The following is an 18,023-nucleotide window of genomic DNA, read 5'->3' as shown; positions in this document are numbered from 1 at the left end:
CGTATTGGTCGCTCTTCTAATATGCGTAGTTTTCTTCAGCAGCGGTCAATCGTCGATATTAAACTGAATGGTACACGCGGAGAGTCATTGCAAAACTCTACTACACACTGCTGAGTAATACTTTGAGCGTGGGTTATGTTGTTTTACTCCGCGTGAATTTTGTGAAAATTATTGAAATATCAGGAAATAATCATGAGCAAGTCAAGAAGTTTGAAACGCGCAATAGAGTATAAATCCGAGAGAAAAATAGTTTAGATCTTACCTCCTGATCTGGGAGAATCGGTCGTGACCGAAATTCACTAGGAAATAAAAACTGTAGGATAAAGTTAAATAATTTGTCACAAAAATCAAGAATTTTCATCTCTTTCGTGTCAAAATTATATTATTTCTACAGTTCGGTAGTCCGCGTTGTCCTGGCTGTAAAGAGCCAGGCGAAAGACAAGAAATTAGTTTCTCCGTGAATGCCAAGGAAAAACATTCGTCTTTTCCAGTGAAAATTGGATAAAATTTGAGGGAACCTCGGGGTTTCTAGAGGGGACTTTCACGCTGGGAATCTGGAAATCAATCCGAAGCTGACTCTAAACAACGTGGCACACATAGTGATATTTTGTTTACCTGGTCGCACGCTGCTGGTTTTCGTCTCATCCTTCTCATCCTTCCTCTGAGGATCTGTTTCAACGGGGTCCTTTGTTATCGAAACCGAAGGCGACGGCGACAGCACTAGCTCCGATTCCACTGGTGTCTCCTCTTTAGGCGTGACTGCCGGCTCTTTGTCGATGTCCTCCTTGGGCGACTGCATGTTCCGCCGGGATGCAGGCGTGGGCGACAAGCGCATAGGCTCCAAGGCGGCCTCCTCGACGTCGACGAGCGTGGACATGACCGGAGGGCTCACCGGGCTCTTGGGTGACTTGAGCATGGGGTGAATCTGCTGGAAGATCTTCTGCACCGGCGAATCGCAGGGTTTCACCAGAGGCGACTGCTTCGAAGACGGGAAGATGGCGTAGAAGGGCCGCGGCGAGAGCGGCTGCGGGAAATGTTTGAGCATGGGGGAGGCCGGCGTAGAGGTGCTCTGGAGGGCGGGGATCTGCTTGATCTTGGGGGAGGAGGGGTGCGAGTAGAGCCCGAACGAGGACTGAGGGGACTTGGGCGACTTGGGCGAGCGGGAGACGCCCAGTTTCGGGGAGATAGGCTGCGGGGGGAACTTGAGCTTAGGGGAGGTCGCTTGCGGGGAGACGGGGTTCGAGGCCAAGAGCGTGGGGGATGTAACCGACTGCTCCATGTGGAGCACCTCTTCGGGTTTCGGGATGTAGATGACGGAGGCGAAGCTGTCCTCGGAGTCGACGGAGGTGTCGCTCTGGAGGCTGGAGTCTTTCGAGGAGTCGGAGCCGTCCTCCTTGGAGTGGCGCCGCTCGACGGAGGTGCGGTCCTCGGAGATGACGGCCTCCACGGGCGGCGGCATGGGGTGAGGCGGCGGAGGTGCCGGCTGGGGGATCGGCGCGTCCGACTTCCAGCCCTGGAGCATGCGCACGAAGCCGTTCTTGAAGGTGGAGCTCGTGACGGCTTTCTCGATGTTGGTCGTCGAGGACTTGAGCTTGGAGGTGAGGCCGCTCTTGAGGAGCTGGAACCGCTTGGCGGTCGACGTGGAGGTCGAGAAGAAGGAGTTGCGCAAGGAGTCGATGGTCCGGGGGGCGCGCCGCCGGAAGATGAGGTCCTCGTTGAGCGACGCCTGCTTCTGAATGTTCTGCCGCACCTTCTCCTTCTCCCGCATCCGCTCCGTCGACATGAGCTCCTCGTTCATCGAGACCTAATAATCATAACAACGAAGAAAATGTATTTGCAATGGGACATTTCACCAATTACAGGATACGGATGCAACACTTCGTCAGAATTATTTTTAAACTTCAAAGATCGCAAATTTAAAAAAAAAAGCAACTACCTCCATTTATACGCTGATACCTACTGATGAGAGAGTGTTGCCTGTATGGTTTTTAGCCGACTGCACACACATCAAATGGGGACCCGCAAGTGGCTCATCGGTTACGTCGGTGATTGCTGCAGTGATCAACACTCAACACAGCGGCTCCGATGTACCACTTGCAGGTCCCCATTTGTTGCATGTGCAGTCGGCTTTTAAGAAATTAATGAAAATGGATCCACAATTGGTGTTTACATGATCACTTTCTGTTCTAATCAACACATTTTTTGTGTGTGGGTAATAATTAAAACTGATTGAACTTTGAGATTTCAGCTGATTCGCATTACTCAACCCCTTAATGCAAGATTCAGTCCAAGCGTGCACGTACAATGTACATAACTTCAATTTTAGCTAGTATTAGACTTCTAAGCATACGTGCGTCTATTCCTAATCCAGGATTTTCCGCTTGAATAGAGTCATTTTTTCCGGCAGAAATAATTTTTAAAATTTTGACTTGCGACCTTTGACTTGAGAGATAAACATCTCTCCTCCGTTCATCGAGATTGTTTTACTTTAATACTTGCACTGGGGAAAAAAAAACACATTAGATCTGGAGTCCAGACTCTTGAAAACATTGACAAGAAAAAGGACTCTTGATTCAGTCAGATGTAAGCTTCAATCAAAAGGAAATCCGCTCAAATTAAGAGGCTGGGTTCTTGATTTAAGCTTAAATCTGATTGAATCAACAGTATTTTTTCTTGTCGATGTTTTTAAGAGTCTGAATTCTAGAGCCAATGTGTTTTTTTCCCCAGTGTGTGTGCTTCGCCAGGTACTACTCTAGTCCGCACTAATCTGCGGGCAATCACTCTGTCACTTACAGTATTCGTGCGACACTTTCTTGACCTAGCCGTGTCGTTGTATGCCTTGCTATTGACAAAGGTTCGCCTGCCTTCCTGGATTATCCTTGTATGCCACTATGCTCAGACACTAACCTGCTTGATGAAATTACCTTTCTCCCGATCACTTTTTATCCGGTTTTTACACGATAGCTATTTCGATGTTAATCATCATCATCAGGTCACTTCGACTTCGATTTGGTAAACACTAACAGTCACATCTTATATTATTAAAATTTACTACAATTTACTAAAATTTACTAAAAAACACTTTTAAAATACTCGTGGGTGCACCAGTCGCCGCGAACGCGTTCTTATCACCGGTGTTCCAGCCGTTGCGTCATCGAGTTGCCCGTTCGTTGTTGGTGCGTGCGCATATCTCTGAATAGGATTGGAGGGGCTACCAGTGTCACTACCTCACTATCTCTTGTTGGTTATTGAGCAGGTTGTCACCTTTCTGGGACTCTATGTAAAATTGCTCACAAAGGTTCATTCTCTTTCCTCAAACATAAGAGCAGTGATTTCATCAAACATAATGCAGCCCGATAAAAAGAAGTTCAACTTTAAATTAAACTAACCTGCTTGTTGAAGAGGGTTTCGCGGAGGCGGGCCTGGCTAGCGACCTTGAACTCGGGCATGGCTTTGACGAGGTCGCGCATGTCGGTGGGCTTGTCGCGGTCCTCCTCCTCGAAGTCCTCGTCGCAGATGGACTTCTTCTGCTTGACGAGGCGCGGCTTGGCGGGGGCGCGCTCCTCGGCCGGGTCCACTTGCGGCGCCTCCACCGAGATCTCCGGGCGGAGCTCCAGGCTCAGGCTCGGCACGCTCGAACGGGAGCGCGTCAGCGGCTCCGGGGCCTCCTCCCGCGGCTGCGTCCCGATGTCCGAGAGGGACTTGGACTTGTAGTTGAGGTGCTCCGAGGCCTGCCGCGTCGCCGCGAAGTTCTGCCGCTTCTCCAGCGCCGTCTCCACGTCCTCGTCCAAGCGGCGGAGCTCGATCGGGAGGTCTTGGATGTCCTCCGTGTCCTCGCAGCCCTCCGGGTCGTAGCGCTTCATCGGGATCTCCTCGCTCTGCGTCGACGTCCACGGCTCCAGGAACCAACCCCGGCTCCGCGAGCCCCGCTTCCCGCCCGCCAGTTTCTGCACAACAGATGCAATTCAAAAATCAGATCGTCATTCAAATGGACAATCGGACCGCGTCAAACAGAAAGGAACCAAACCACATCAGCTATTGCCAAATTTAATTGGACTAATTAATGTTTTACATGAAAACGGTTGGGCGGATTTTTGTGCAAATTTCAGTGAATTTTCTTCATAGTACGAGGCAAATTCCTTACATTTTTCAAAGGAATCCGCACAAGCGTTCTCTCGTAAAAAATTGACTTGACCAGTTAAATTTGGCAACAGCTGATGTGGCTTGGTTCCTTTCTGTTAAACGCGGTTCAATAGACAATAGGACCAATAGACAGCTCGTAATTAAGCACCAAATTTGAGCACCTGATTAATTTCACCGGAAAAAAGGTCTTTTGGATCTAGAATCTTTAAAAATTTGATAAAAAATACTCTTTATTCAGTTGGATTTTACTTGAATCAAAAAGAAATCCGCTTTAAATGAGAGAGTTTCCTCTCGATTCAAGTACAAATCCGATTGAATCGAGAGCAGTTTTTCTTGCGCTTCAAATTTTTTAAGATTCTAAACTCAGGAGCCAAGAGACGACTTTGTTTTCCGGCGTTTAGTATACTCTATCGAACACCTGATTGATTTTACTGGAAAAAAGGTCTTTTGGATCCAGAATCTTTCAAAATTTGGTAAAAAATACTTTTTATTGAGTTGGATTCTTGCTTGAATCAAAAAGAAATCCGCTTTAAATGAGAGGGTTTCCTCTCGATTCAAGTAAAAATCCGATTGAATCGAGAGCAGTTTTTCTTGCGCTTCAAATTTTTTAAGACTCTAAACTCAGGAGCCAAGAGACTTTGTTTTCCGGCGTTTAGTATACTTTACAATAGAAGAATTTTCTTGTGTAGTTGATTTGTTTTAAAATATTAGAGGTGTTATGCATCAAAGGAAGAGGGAGGTGCGTATGAGTCAACCCCTTATTTACTAACGCGTAGGTTGTTTTCCACGGCTATTTTGAAGGACGTTGATAATAATTTGTTCGCGGGTGAAAAGTTTGAATTTACTGTTTGTCATGTTTGAAGGACGTTGATAATAATTTGTTCGCGGGTGAAAAGTTTGAATTTACTGTTTGTCATGTAAAATACACATGCATATGCGATTATTTCTCACTTATGAAAGGGTTTCGGAAGTTTTAGATTATGCTCTACGCAAAATGTTTCCCCTCAATCCTGTCTGACACCGCGCAATACCTGGAGACACTAATAGTTGCTGCTTCTACGCTATATTTTCAAGATGCCAATTTTATGAAGTCACCCGTGTCCCTTACCCCCATTCATATTCGTTCCTTAAATAACTCATTTATTGAAGGTGGCTTCCTACGGTTTATGTCATGGGAAAGAGATATTCACCAAGGCCTTGTTCTCAAAGCATTATGAAAAGGACAACGTTCTCAAGCCGCGAGTAAATTTCATTCCAAATTTTAGTACAGTTTCGTAAAAGTGTCCGCTTCAAGATGCCTTTACCTAGACATCTCCCGCTTCGTTTTTGCGAGAGAATGAAGAAATTATTCCCGTAATGATGCTGCGTTGAAGGCCTCCGTAAATTCCTCCAAGTCACAATTTTAACTATAAAGAGCCACCCGTAGGACTATATACCTGTTTAAGAGCGATTGTCAATGCGGGTAAGCAACGACATTGACCCGACATTGGGTGCCAGTAAAACTGGCACCCTGGAATTAAAAGAGTGCAGAAACAGCAACTATTCGTGTCTCTGTGTATTGCACGGCATCTCACAGAATTGAAGGAGCCTTCACGCTGCATGCAATCGCTCTTCATCGCCACTGCCAACTTACCGCACTAACAAGGGGAGTCTACGAAGTGACATCCTGGGATTGGGTTCATTTTGCTTGTACATGAAGAAGAGACAAATCTAAGGTTGACGTATTTTTTTTTAGCCGCCAACTCCCAACCGTTCTCGAGATATCGATTTTTAAAGTTACGATTTTTGCACGTTTCCGCGCGGAGTTCCGGCGAGTCAACTGAGCGTCGGCAAGCTGCACGAAGCGCGTTTCCTATCAGCGCTGCAGACCGGGCATCCTTCTCAACAGTTCCGTGGCCGAGTGGTAGAGTGTTCGCCTACTGTTCCATCGATCGCGGGTTCGGACCCCGCTTTATGCTATAGCTTTTAGGGTACGCCGCAATGCGTTTTTACAAGTTTTCTTTATTTTTATCACACACCAAGGGGTCCGCCCCCTGGCCGCTGCGCGGCCCAACCCCCGGGGCAAAAAGGCGCGCTTCGCGGCTTGCGAAATCATCGAAATCGACCGTTGACGGTTACTGGGTAAATAATTTTAATTGAATGATAAAATGATGTTTTAAATAAAAATTTCCCACCACACAATATTCTTAATGACTTTTTCCTTACTCTGAATTTGCAACCGTCAACGGTCGATTTCGATGATTTCGCAAGCCGCGAAGCGCGCCTTTTTGCCCCGGGGGTTGGGCCGCGCAGCGGCCAGGGGGCGGACCCCTTGGTGTGTGATAAACATAAAGAAAACTTGTAAAAACGCATTGCGGCGTATCCTAAAAGCTATAGCATAAAGCGGGGTTCGAACCCGCGATCGATGGAACAGTAGGCGAACACTCTACCACTCGGCCATGGAACTGTTGATAAGGATGACCGGTCTGCAGCGCTGATAGGAAACGCGCTTCGTGCAGCTTGCCGGCGCTCAGTTGACTCGCCGGAACTCCGCGCGGAAACGTGCAAAAATCGTAACTTTAAAAATCGATATCTCGAGAAGGGTTGGGAGTTGGCGGCTAAAAAAAAATACGTCAACCTTAGATTTGTCTCTTCTTCATGTACAAGCAAAATGAACCCAATCCCAGGATGTCACTTCGTAGACTCCCCTTGTAAGGAAGAACGGCGTATTAGCCTTCAATGTTGTCAAAATCTCGTTTATAAAATACGAATTTTCAGGGAAACTTATGAATGTTTTCTCTTTAAGTCAGTATTCAAAATTCTCAACCTACCGCTGGAGGTGGGCCTAGAAATAGATAGATGCAAACAATGACTTTAAATCATCAAACCGCAGAATTTAGTTCTTGGCTTCTGGCAAGCGTTTATCCTTCTCAATTGACCGTTTTGTGATAATTGGCTGAAAAGTGAATCAAATTTAGTCAGGGTGTCTACAAGTCCGGAAAGTCCTGCAGAAATAGTACTGATTTTTCAAGGACGTTCCGGAAGTGCTGAAAAAGTGCGGAAATTCCGCATGAAGGTCCGGAATTTTTTTCATTTTTCTGTCAGTTTTGTCGCAATTTGAGCGAGAAATTCAAATTTTTGAAATTTTTCGAATTTCGTCAATTGGAGGCACTGAAAAAGTACTGAAATTTTCTGTTGAGAAGGTACTGAATTTCTTCGAAATGTACGTACTTAAAAAGTGCTGTAAAAGTACTGATTTTTGACCAGCTCGTTTTAGTAGACATCCTGAATTCTCTATCAGAAATTCGCCTTCCAAGGAGTCACTCTGAATACAGTCCCAGAAAGGTTTGCTTACCTGTAGCGCTTTGCGGACGAAGCTGTAACAGGTCTCGTTAGGGCTGGAGAGACTGGAGCTGCTCGGTGAGCTCCGCATGACCTCCGAGCGGCCCTTCTGCCGACCTTTATCCTTCTTGGCTCTACAGTGCGCCCTGAGAAACACACAAAGAGCATCGTTAATTATTTCCTCTCAGACTCGATGCAATTACGCAGACAGCGTCCATCACCGCGGCCTATCTCCGGCTTATCTCAATTTCCCTAATGAAACTTTATTCTTCAGCCCTCCTCGCCGCGCCCGCCGCTCGGGCTCACAATGCCCACGCCAGGAAAAAACCCCCGTCGCTCATGGGGGCGAATCAATAGGGAAGGGAGGACATTAGGGTGTACCTTATTTTTGAGTTTTGCGAAAATCAAGTCGGTCAACCCCTTAAAAGTTTCTATGTAGTTTCTTAATGAACCCCCTGAAAGAAAAAAATGTTTAATCCGTGCCTCAAAGGGTCAAAACGGAAGAAATCTCTGCCCAAAAGGCCGTAACTTGCAATTTTCCTTCAGAATTGATGTGTCGCGTGCCAAAATTTTTGAATTTTTGATTTAGGCCCTTTGAAGCACAGGTTAAAATTTTTTTTTCATTTTAGGAGGTTCATTTAGAGACTACATAGAAACTTTTTAGGGGTTGACCAACTTGATTTTCGCAAAACTCAAAAATAAAGTACACCCTAGAGGACAAATGTGATAACTTTAAAAGCTTATATTTTCGTCAACGTAGATGTAGAAAACGGCGACATTAATTTTCTCGTAAAATTCCCTACACGAGAAATCCCTCAAGATTTCAATTGTATCGAACAAAATATGAAAACTTTCAGTTTTATTCCAAAAAGTTCGTATCCGCTTCGGCTCCATCCATTGTGCGCCGAGCATTGGCGAGAGCTAGGTGAGCGGAACCGCGGAACCCGATTGAAAGGCTCTTTGAATACAATCAGCCTGAAAGCTTTGATAACTCCAGTTTTTGCTGGTTTTTCTTCAAATTCTACCCCGCTTTTTCTACGATGTCGTATCGCTTTCTTCATTGGAATGCTTACCCATTGGAGCGTCTATGTACGTCCCCACTGACAGTACTTTTTTCTACGGATGAACTGCCAAGAAAGTCCATCTTACGATGAGCACGTCCGAAGTCTGAAATCAACGAATTGACGCCCAACGGTCCTCTAGACAAGGTATGAATGAAAACCCTACGGAGCATGTTCTTTTCTTAAAAATTTCACGAGGGAAACGAATCATATCGACGGTTTACGTCCGCAACCTCGTATCTGGTTTGCGGTGTTTGAAAATCGCCGCCTCTATGTTTTTACTTTAAAGGAGAACAAATCAACATCATTTCTTGAAGTTTTTGCAGAATTTCTTCGCACGGAGAAGAGAAATCACGGCAGTTTTCGAGAATTGCCGTCGAGTAACTTTCCACAAAAATATGAAGTATGACAGGAAGTCTGCGACGTCGCAAACGGAGATTCATGGTTTCAAACTTACATCGTGGCAAAGACAAAGGTACGCAGGCAGCCCAAAATGGAAATAGTAGAAGCAAAACAGGGAAACAGTGGAAATAAGTCTAAAGTACTTACATGAAAATACGCGGGACGTTTCGGTGTCTCACGACACCATTATCAACCGCCAAAAAAGTACAAAAATAAAACAGGAATTGAAATCGAAAGAGACTCGCACGGCGTTAGATGGCGTTGGTATCTTTTGATTTTAATTTGTCTTTTATTTTTCTACTTTTTAGCGGTTGATAATGGTCGAAACGTCCGGTGTATTTTTATGTATTTTAGCCGTGTTTCATTGTTTTGCTTCTTACATCGTTGATATGAATAACCGAAAGTCTAAAAATCTACTTTTTTCTACTGAACATTTGTCCAAAAGCAAGAAAGTAAGTAATTTCTCGGCCCAAGGAAAAGAGGAGGGATTTCGAAACCCCTAAGATCTTGTTCCCCGTCTATGCTCAAGAATCATTATTGAGTAGGGGCCCCAAGTAGCGGTGATCGCGATAAATAGCGATTTTATCGGATGATTATCGCGATTATATTGGTGGCAATTTATCGCAATATTATCAAATGAAAAATTGCGATTTATGACGATTAAATCGCTATATATCGCGATTTTTGTTTCAATAATATCGCGATAAATTGCCGGGCAATAAAATCGCGATTACCCATATTGCAACAACATCGAGGGTAATCGCTCAGATGTTGATGATCCTAGAGCTTTCATCGCCGATAAAATCGCAATTTTTCCGTCGATAAATGCTACTTGGGGGCTTAGTTGCGTACCTTTGTAACCAGGTGGAATCGCTGTCGGAAGCCTGGATGTAAGCGTAAGGTGGAGGGCAGTCGTCCTCTGAAGTGGTGGTCTGCCACGAGTCGAATGAAGGCGTGCTCAGAACTTGCGGCCGATGCCAAGGCACGAGTACATCTTGTGATTCAAACTGTCAACAGAACCCACATCTCATTGTAAAATACGTTATCGGTCACTCGTCAGTCACTTTAGTCACTACATCACTGGTAAAAAAACCTATTGGACCAATGCCGCGGTGCATTGACTTGAGAGTGCAGTTTCTTGTCGCCGGATTTAAGAGTCTTGAACTCTTGTTTCAAGCGGATTTTGCATTGATTCAATTCAAAATCCGCTTGAAACAAGAGTCCAGACTCTTAAATCCGGCGACAAGAAACTGCACTCTTGAACCAAGAGGTTTTTTTTACCAGTGAGGAGTGAAACGCTAAAAAACTTTTGTTCTGTAGTGGCCTGGTTACACGCTCAAATTTCCATCGAATTCCGATCAAAATGATGACCAAGATGGCGGTCGAGAGTTATCTAGATTGATGAGTAAAATTAATTAAAACAGCGTGCTGATTGAAATAAGTACGGTTGTGTGGAAATCAGATGAAGGATGAGCCCCACAGTTCCATCATCTACCATCAAATTGTTGCAGGTCGCAGAAATTTGACGGTAGATGGTGCGCACCAGTCCCCATTTGATCGGAAATTGATGGGAATTTGAGCTTCTAACCAGGACACAAGTTTTTGTAAAGAGACTGCAATCAATGTGCTGATTTGGAGGGCGAAAATCGGGTTATTAGTCGAGTTTTTGTGTCCCGAAAAAGCGTTTACTTCTATAACTATATGTATGTCGAAACATCAATTTTGTTAAAGGATAAACTTGGAGGCTTGTAGCCCGTGGGTTGTCGTTAGTTAATCTATCACCTACCTCCCCTGTCCATTGGAACTACCCGCTTCCACCAACGGGATCCCTGCATATCCCTATTATCTTCTTTGTTCATCGCTTTGTCTACTAATTTCAACAATCAGCCTGCTGGGTATTCTGTCTGCGACCGTTCGAAAAACAGGTCTGTTTTTTTCATTGCCGTAGAAACTTCCAATATTTCAAATAGCGTTATCTCGGCATCTAGCATTCGCCTCTTTATGAGGTTGCCGAATCAAAGGGACGGGAAAATGATTCCTCCTCTTTTTTATAAGGTCTACAACGCATATTCACCGAATTTCTGTCTTCTTTCTTCGCTTTGTATGATGTAGTCAGTTTATTAGCTTGAAGATCTGTATATGTCGCAGGCAAATAGTAAAATCAGGCATTTTGTCAAATGCCTAGGCAAATAGTCAAATATTCTAGCTAAGATTGAAATTCTGATTCTTTTCCTAATTTTAGACACAATAATCAATTGACCCCCGTAAGAAAAAGTCCTCAGTAAAAGTATGCATCACGAAACAGTATTTTAAAAGATTTTAGCTCCTGAGCACACACTTTTCTTGAAATTTTCAGCATGTCAGAGAGTACAGCATTTTTAGAGTTTCAACATTCAAAAATATGAGAAACAATTTAAGAGGAAGGGACAGAAAGAGTTTGTTTAGGTTTGATGAGATATGCTTCCACAAATATTGAAAACTCGTGAGCTCTCCGCCATGAATTCATAACATTTTGTAGACAATCTAATTTAAGCTATCTGCCTAGGCATTTTACAAAATGCCTGATTTCACTATTTGCCTGCGACATATACACGAAGCATTTATGTATTGAGAAATGGTAGTTGAGTTTTACCTTCCGATGGCGCTGTTCCATGGCCCAGACAGTTATGATGAGCTTGCCACCTATCCTGAGCACTCTGGTCAACTCCTTGAGGGCGCAGACTCGCCTCTCGGTGGTGGCTAAGTGGTGAACTACAGCTATAGATAGCACTGCGTCGAAACTCTCGTCCCGAAACGGCAATGCTAAATTATCACAGATTATTATCTGAAACCAAAGTAAACCTGCCGATTACACTCCCAGTTCTCCCATAGCTTCACCATTTTTATCGCTCAAGGGCCGTCCATGTATGACGTCGCCCACTTTTTTCCATATTTCGACCCCTCCCTCGCCGTATCCAACCGTCATCCCCTGCCAGAACCCCCCCCCCCCCTTTAAAAATTAAGTCACACTGGAAAGAAAAACACATTGGATCTAGAGTCCAGACTCTTGAAAGAGAAAAAATAATCTTGATTCAATCAGATTCAAGCTTAAATCAAAAGGAAATCCGCTCAAATTAAGAGTTGGGTTCTTAATGTAAGCTTAAATCGGTTTGAATCAAAAGTATTTTTTCTTGTCGATGTTTTTAAGAGTCTGGACTCTAGATCCAATGTTTTGTTTTTTTTCCAGCGTTTCCTTCGCCCCCCTTTTCGGAGAATAACGCAGACATTCGATAAAGATCAGTAGATTTAGTCTGCAACGTCAAGAAAATGAGTAATTAATTTTATTAAAAATTAAATATGTGTTGTGGTCGCCCCCACCCTTTTTGAGGGAAAATGCAGAGAGTCAATAAAGCAAGCAATTTCAGCCTTTTTGCATTCAGGAAAGCTTACGTCATCCTTGGCTTGATCCCTCCCTCCCTCCCCGTCATCTAGACCTCACCCTTCCCCCACCTTGAGTGACGTAATTTATGGACGGCCCCTAATTTAGAAGTTTTTCCATATTTTACGCTGAATCGAAAGAAGAAAAAATCCGTTGCATTAGCCGATATGGCGTTTTAACCGATGTTGTATTAACGGATACGCGTTTGCATTTTTTCTTATGGAGTTTTGCCGTGGCTAACAAAATCCGTCGTATTAGCCTATAGTCGTATTCATCGATGCCGTAAACACATCAGTGCAGCCAGCTCGAGACGAGTATTAGCGCCTACGAGAGTGCATGGATACTTCACGCATTGCGCGTTCACGCAGGGATACTTCACGCATTGCGCGTACGCACCACCGTCGAGTACGCGCAATGCGTGAAGTGTTTCTGCAGTCTTGTAGGCACTAACACGTGCTGACGGCACTGTTGCATTTGGTTCTAGTATTCAAACTCGCGGAGTTAGCGTTTTTCAATTATAATTTTGAAATGTTCGCACATTCTGAATGGGTTATTGTCATTTAAAATCGCATATTGTGCGTTCTGAAAATATTCAAGTGGTTCCGTGTCAAAGATGGTATTAAAACACAGAATTTTTCTTTTATATTTTGTGCTTTTTACTGTAGCAAATCATTGAAAGCACTCGTATAATTCGAATTCATATCCAAAGATATTCATGTTAAATTTTACTCATGGTAAAATCTGTATACCTTTTTCACAGCTCAAATACAGGATGCTTATTTCAGGCTACTAGATTCCTGCTAAATAATGTAAAGGAAACAGCCGTATGATCTCTGCAACACCTGACGGCGCTTCAGATCTTTTAAATTACAAGTCTTCTCACAGTGTAATTTATACGTTAGCTATTATCCGATATTTACTGTGTGTTTAAAGACAAACGAATTTCGAATGGCGAATGTTTCGAAACATGTTAAAAGAAAAGGAAGTTCATCAAGCCGTATTCAGTCACTCTCAACGGTCACTCTCAACTATACACACGTAATGTAAGGAAGCCAATGTTATTCTTTCGAATAAGATCATGTAGCCACTTACCTCATTTTCTTTTTGTCTTGCGACGTGAGCTAACCTACTACATCTTTCCCCTCCAATCTTGAAAACTGAGGAATTCATACTCAAATACTTTCCATTTCCGCAACCTGCAATAAATAAATTTGATTACTGTGGAAAACGGATCAAACGCTTTTTTTGCACTCATAAGTATTCTGATGTTGGATGTCTCAACCGTTTATCGGACTTGTGCTGAAATTTTTATGGAGAAGTATACCTACTCGTAACCGCCCACTCTTAAGAGAGGCTAAGTATAGAATCAATTTTTCTCGGAGGATGATCTCCGTCAAATTGGGTCGAAAGTCGGGATTTGTGTTGTCGCAAAGGGAAGTTCTCTCATTCGTATGTATCTTCATGAGTGAGAATCATTTTTGCTCCAAGAAGAGGCACAGAGTTGCTTTTTGCGCGACCGTTTTGAACTCCGAACGTGAAAGTTTCAAAACTTTCAATTAAAGCATCGAAAAAACGGTTTTTTAAACTAGAAACTAAAAACGTCATGATTCTAGTTCGATATGGCATTAATAAGTATTATTTGTGTCTACATACATGTTTCTCTCAACGCTCGTCTCAGCAGTAATACTGATAGCTCGATTGCATTAAAACCAAGCAAACAGAAAACATCCCTGACTGTTTCATAAAGATTGGCCATTGATGTAGCGAAAAGATTTTGTTAAAGTTAATTTAGCCCTCTGGAGCATGAATTAATTTTGGGTCTCAGATTATGCGAGACACAAATCTATTTTGTAGCGTGCATGAAAAAAATAGGAAACTAAAGTTTTTCTTCAAAATTTAAAATTTTCAGAGTCAGTTGTTCAAAAAAAGATACAACTAATGAAAATTTACAAAATCATGGCATGGAGGGAAGATTCAAATTTTAAAAAACCCAAAAATACGTTGTTATACGAATTTGTACCGCTGTGTCATGGAGAGTTAATCGTCCCGAGAAAGCTTTTTTGGTTATTTTATGCTCATCCCTCTCTAGAATTGAAAACTGCATGTTAAAAACCAAGAGGGTGGCGACAGACTAAATGAAATGACTGTATCATACCTTACGATAGGTACAGATCTACTTCAAAAATTGTTAACAGGGTGGCCCAGACCTACCGTACCAGGCCTTTTTTTTTTCTTTTTTTTTTTTTGGAAGAAAAAGTGGTTTCTGAGTTCCAAAAGTTGTGGTGGTTAGTTGAACAGAGAATCGACCTCAAGGAATTTGAATATTATGTTTTCGGAGGCTCCCCATCTCCCGTTAAGGGGGTATTTTGGGGGATGACCTCCTGAGATCACAACTTTTCCGGGGATTTTCCGTTAAGTTTGAAGAAAACTGGTGTCATGCGCGGGGAGCTGAAGCACGGTAAGGCCTCATTTTCGAGGGCTCTAATTCGTCTCCAACTTGAGCTTTCTAAGAATTCTTTTTTTTTAACTCTTCATGAAATTTTGCGTGAATTTCATTTTTCAACTTGTCTCGCCTCATTTTTTCTGCGATTCCTAGATACGGGGGCAATCCCCCCCCCCCAAAAAAAAAATACCCTCCAAAAAGGGGTGGGGGGCTTTCGGAAACATGAAATTCGAATTCCTCGGGGTTGATTCCCGATTCAGCCAACCACTTTTTAGAACTTAGAAACCACTGTTTCTTCGGAAAAAAAAGGCTTCGTACGGTAGGTCTGGGGGCTTCCGGAAACATGAAATTCGAATTCCTCGGGGTTGATTCCCGATTCAGCCAACCACTTTTTAGAACTTAGAAACCACTTTTTCTTCGAAAAAAAAAGGCTTCGTACGGTAGGTCTGGGGGCTTCCGGAAACATGAAATTCGAATTCCTCGGGTTGGTTCCCGATTCAGCCAACCACTTTTTAGAACCTAGAAACCACTGTTTCTTCGAAAAAAAGGCTTCGTACGGTAGGTCTGGGGGCTTCCGGAAACATGAAATTCGAATTCCTCGGGGTTGATTCCCGATTCAGCCAACCACTTTTTAGAACCTAGAAACCACTGTTTCTTCGAAAAAAAGGCTTCGTACGGTAGGTCTGGGGACTTCCGGAAACATGAAATTCGAATTCCTCGGGGTTGATTCCCGATTCAGCCAACCACTTTTTAGAACTTAGAAACCACTGTTTCTTCGAAAAAAAGGCTTCGTACCGTAGGTCTGGGGGCTTCCGGAAACATGAAATTCGAATTCCTCGGGGTTGATTCCCAATTCAGCCAACCACTTTTTAGAACTTAGAAACCACTGTTTCTTCGAAAAAAAGGCTTCGTACGGTAGGTCTGGGGGCTTCCGGAAACAAGAAATTCAAATTCCTCGGGGTTGATTCCCGATTCAGCCAACCACTTTTTAGAACTTAGAAACCACTGTTTCTTCGAAAAAGAAGGCTTGGTCTGGGCCACCCTGTATTGCAAAATGAATTTTTTGTGATAAAACTGTTTATTTACCGACGTCGCAGACGAGGGAGCCGGGTTCGAGCTGCTCGATGAGCTGTTTGATCCTGGGCCAGGGGCTGTTGGTCTCGTGGTGTGGGTGCTCCGCCTTGGTCATCTGCTGGTACACCTCGTGCACGTAGGCCTTCTCCAGGGCCACCGACCGGGCCTCCCGCTCCCCCATCCCCCCGACCCGCCCCCCCCGGCCCCCCGCGTCCCCGTCCGCGTCCTCGTCCTCCCGTCCCCGCACCCCCCGATCCCCCCGTTCCCCTTGTCCCCCGAACCCCTCTGAAACACACACAAAAACACACAGAATTAGAGACGTATTTCCAGTAAAAGCACAGGGGTATTGCATCGAAAGAGAGGTTTACGCACGTGTATCAGTGGCTAAATGCACAACTTAATAGCGTACACGTAGAAAAACCTACACGGAGAAAAAAACCTCGTGCGTGGGACCCGAAGTTTAGGTCATATGGATCTCTGAAGTTTTCGGATTGAGCATCTGAACACTTTAGGTCTAGCTGTCGAGGTTCGGATCACACATCTGAAAGTAAGTACTTCAGATGTAAGAACTGAAGTTTCGGATGTGTGGTCCAAACCTCAGCAGCTGGACCTAATGTGTTCAGATGCTCAATCCGAAAACTTCAGAGATCCATATGACCTAAACTTCGGGTCCCACGCACGAAGTTTTTTTCTCCGTGATGGCTTTATAAACCAATTAGTGGTTCATATGGAACATCACTAATAGTCGTAAATGAACTAACAATTCTCGGTCTGTGATCCAAACTAAGGTATCTCTTACCATACTAAGGTATATGTGCTATTATTATATGTTGCCTTTACTACCATTAGTGTTGTTCCACATGAACCTTCAATCGGTTTATAAGCCGTAGTTTTTTCTCAGTGTATATCTTCAGTTCTTCAGTAGTATATCTTCAAGACAAAAGCGGTTCCAAGGGAGACAAAGGGGCGTACGCCACCTCTCGATCGCTTGAAAAAAGGAGAAAGAAAAGGGGAAGAAAGAGAGAAGTATGGGACGGAGGAAAGGAGAAGAAAGAATGCTTATATTCGGTAATTCTTCATGATGAAATTGACTCAAACTGCATATCAGATAATCGAAAATTTTCTGGAGGAAGCCACCCGGAACCCCTTTCGTCCCCGAATTGTCTGGATTCTCCTATGATTTAGGACCTTAAGATGGTTCGTGCATAGTTTTTGAATTGATTTTCTCTCCCAATTATTTGCTATGGTTGATCATAATCGGACGTACCTATGTATGCTGAAAGGAACCACGTACATGGGGTTTTTTTTTTCATTATAGTATCTTTTAGCATAAATACGTCCATTTGTAAGACTTCGTGAAACAAAGTTCCTACGGTTTATTCAAATCGAAGTTTGAAACGCAAACATTTTCCATGAGAAATAGAAGAGCTAAGGTACAATAAGCAGAATAATTTTTTTTTTTTTTTTCAAAACATTTTATTGTTTGCTGTCAATCCGGTTGCCTTCGGCGCAACGAAAATATGCAAATTAAACGGATTTCTTCGTGTTACAAGCTTCGTGCTCCTCTCCTCAATAACCACCCGGGAAATTGATAATTTCACCGGTGTTCTTGTCTCGGTGAAAACGATACTGAGTCGGGTCAGGTCATTTGAGCTGCAACCAAAATAGAAAACTCCACAATAGACTCAACGTACCCTGAGGTCAGGTCTCTTCGAGTCGGCCATCATCCCCGGAACTGCTTCCCTCACGCGAAGCCCCGAAGGTCGCACCACCTGGGGGGCAAAATCGGAACTCCGGAGAGAGGGAGGCAGGGTTTCAGGTGCAAGGGGGAGCGGCGAGGGGAGAGAGAAGGCGGAAGTGAACGGAGAGGGAGGAGGGAGCCGAAAAGTGGGTCACGCGGCGCTCAATACGGTCATGGACCCCGCGAGTAGTACACACTGCAGCCGGGGCCCCCACCCCACCCCCCTACCCGCTGCTACACCCCCACTTCGACCCAGGCTCGGTTTGATCGGAGATGTTCGTCGTTTCATTTGCAAGCCCGAGGAGATCGCCCCGATAGCGTATCGCTCGACGTTTCCCCAAAGGTCGCCTATTTCGGGCGCGGATCCGCTCGAATTCAAAGGCCGCTGCGTCCGGACCCGCCTTTGACGGCCGGCCACTC

General features: G+C 44.1%; 1 protein-coding gene across 1 annotated transcript in view; it reads right to left on the bottom strand.

Moving 5' to 3' along the window:
• Nucleotides 1–16,058, bottom strand: part of LOC109031166 (uncharacterized) — a 28,991-nt gene extending 12,933 nt beyond the window's left edge. The window contains exons 1-7 of the mRNA XM_072298118.1: nucleotides 15,875–16,058; nucleotides 13,438–13,541; nucleotides 11,560–11,751; nucleotides 9,780–9,934; nucleotides 7,478–7,610; nucleotides 3,390–3,947; nucleotides 616–1,804 (exon numbers count right to left, since the gene is read on the bottom strand). Of these exons, the coding sequence (XP_072154219.1) occupies nucleotides 616–1,804; nucleotides 3,390–3,947; nucleotides 7,478–7,610; nucleotides 9,780–9,934; nucleotides 11,560–11,751; nucleotides 13,438–13,541; nucleotides 15,875–16,043 (2,500 nt within the window). The 5' untranslated portion in view covers nucleotides 16,044–16,058. The remainder of the gene's footprint in view (nucleotides 1–615; nucleotides 1,805–3,389; nucleotides 3,948–7,477; nucleotides 7,611–9,779; nucleotides 9,935–11,559; nucleotides 11,752–13,437; nucleotides 13,542–15,874) is intronic.
• Nucleotides 16,059–18,023: the final 1,965 nt, after the last annotated feature.

The sequence above is a fragment of the Bemisia tabaci genome, chromosome 3 (assembly GCF_918797505.1).
Source record: "Bemisia tabaci chromosome 3, PGI_BMITA_v3".
Taxonomy (NCBI): Eukaryota; Metazoa; Arthropoda; class Insecta; order Hemiptera; family Aleyrodidae; genus Bemisia; species Bemisia tabaci.
This window is presented reverse-complemented; position numbering and strand designations above follow the sequence as displayed.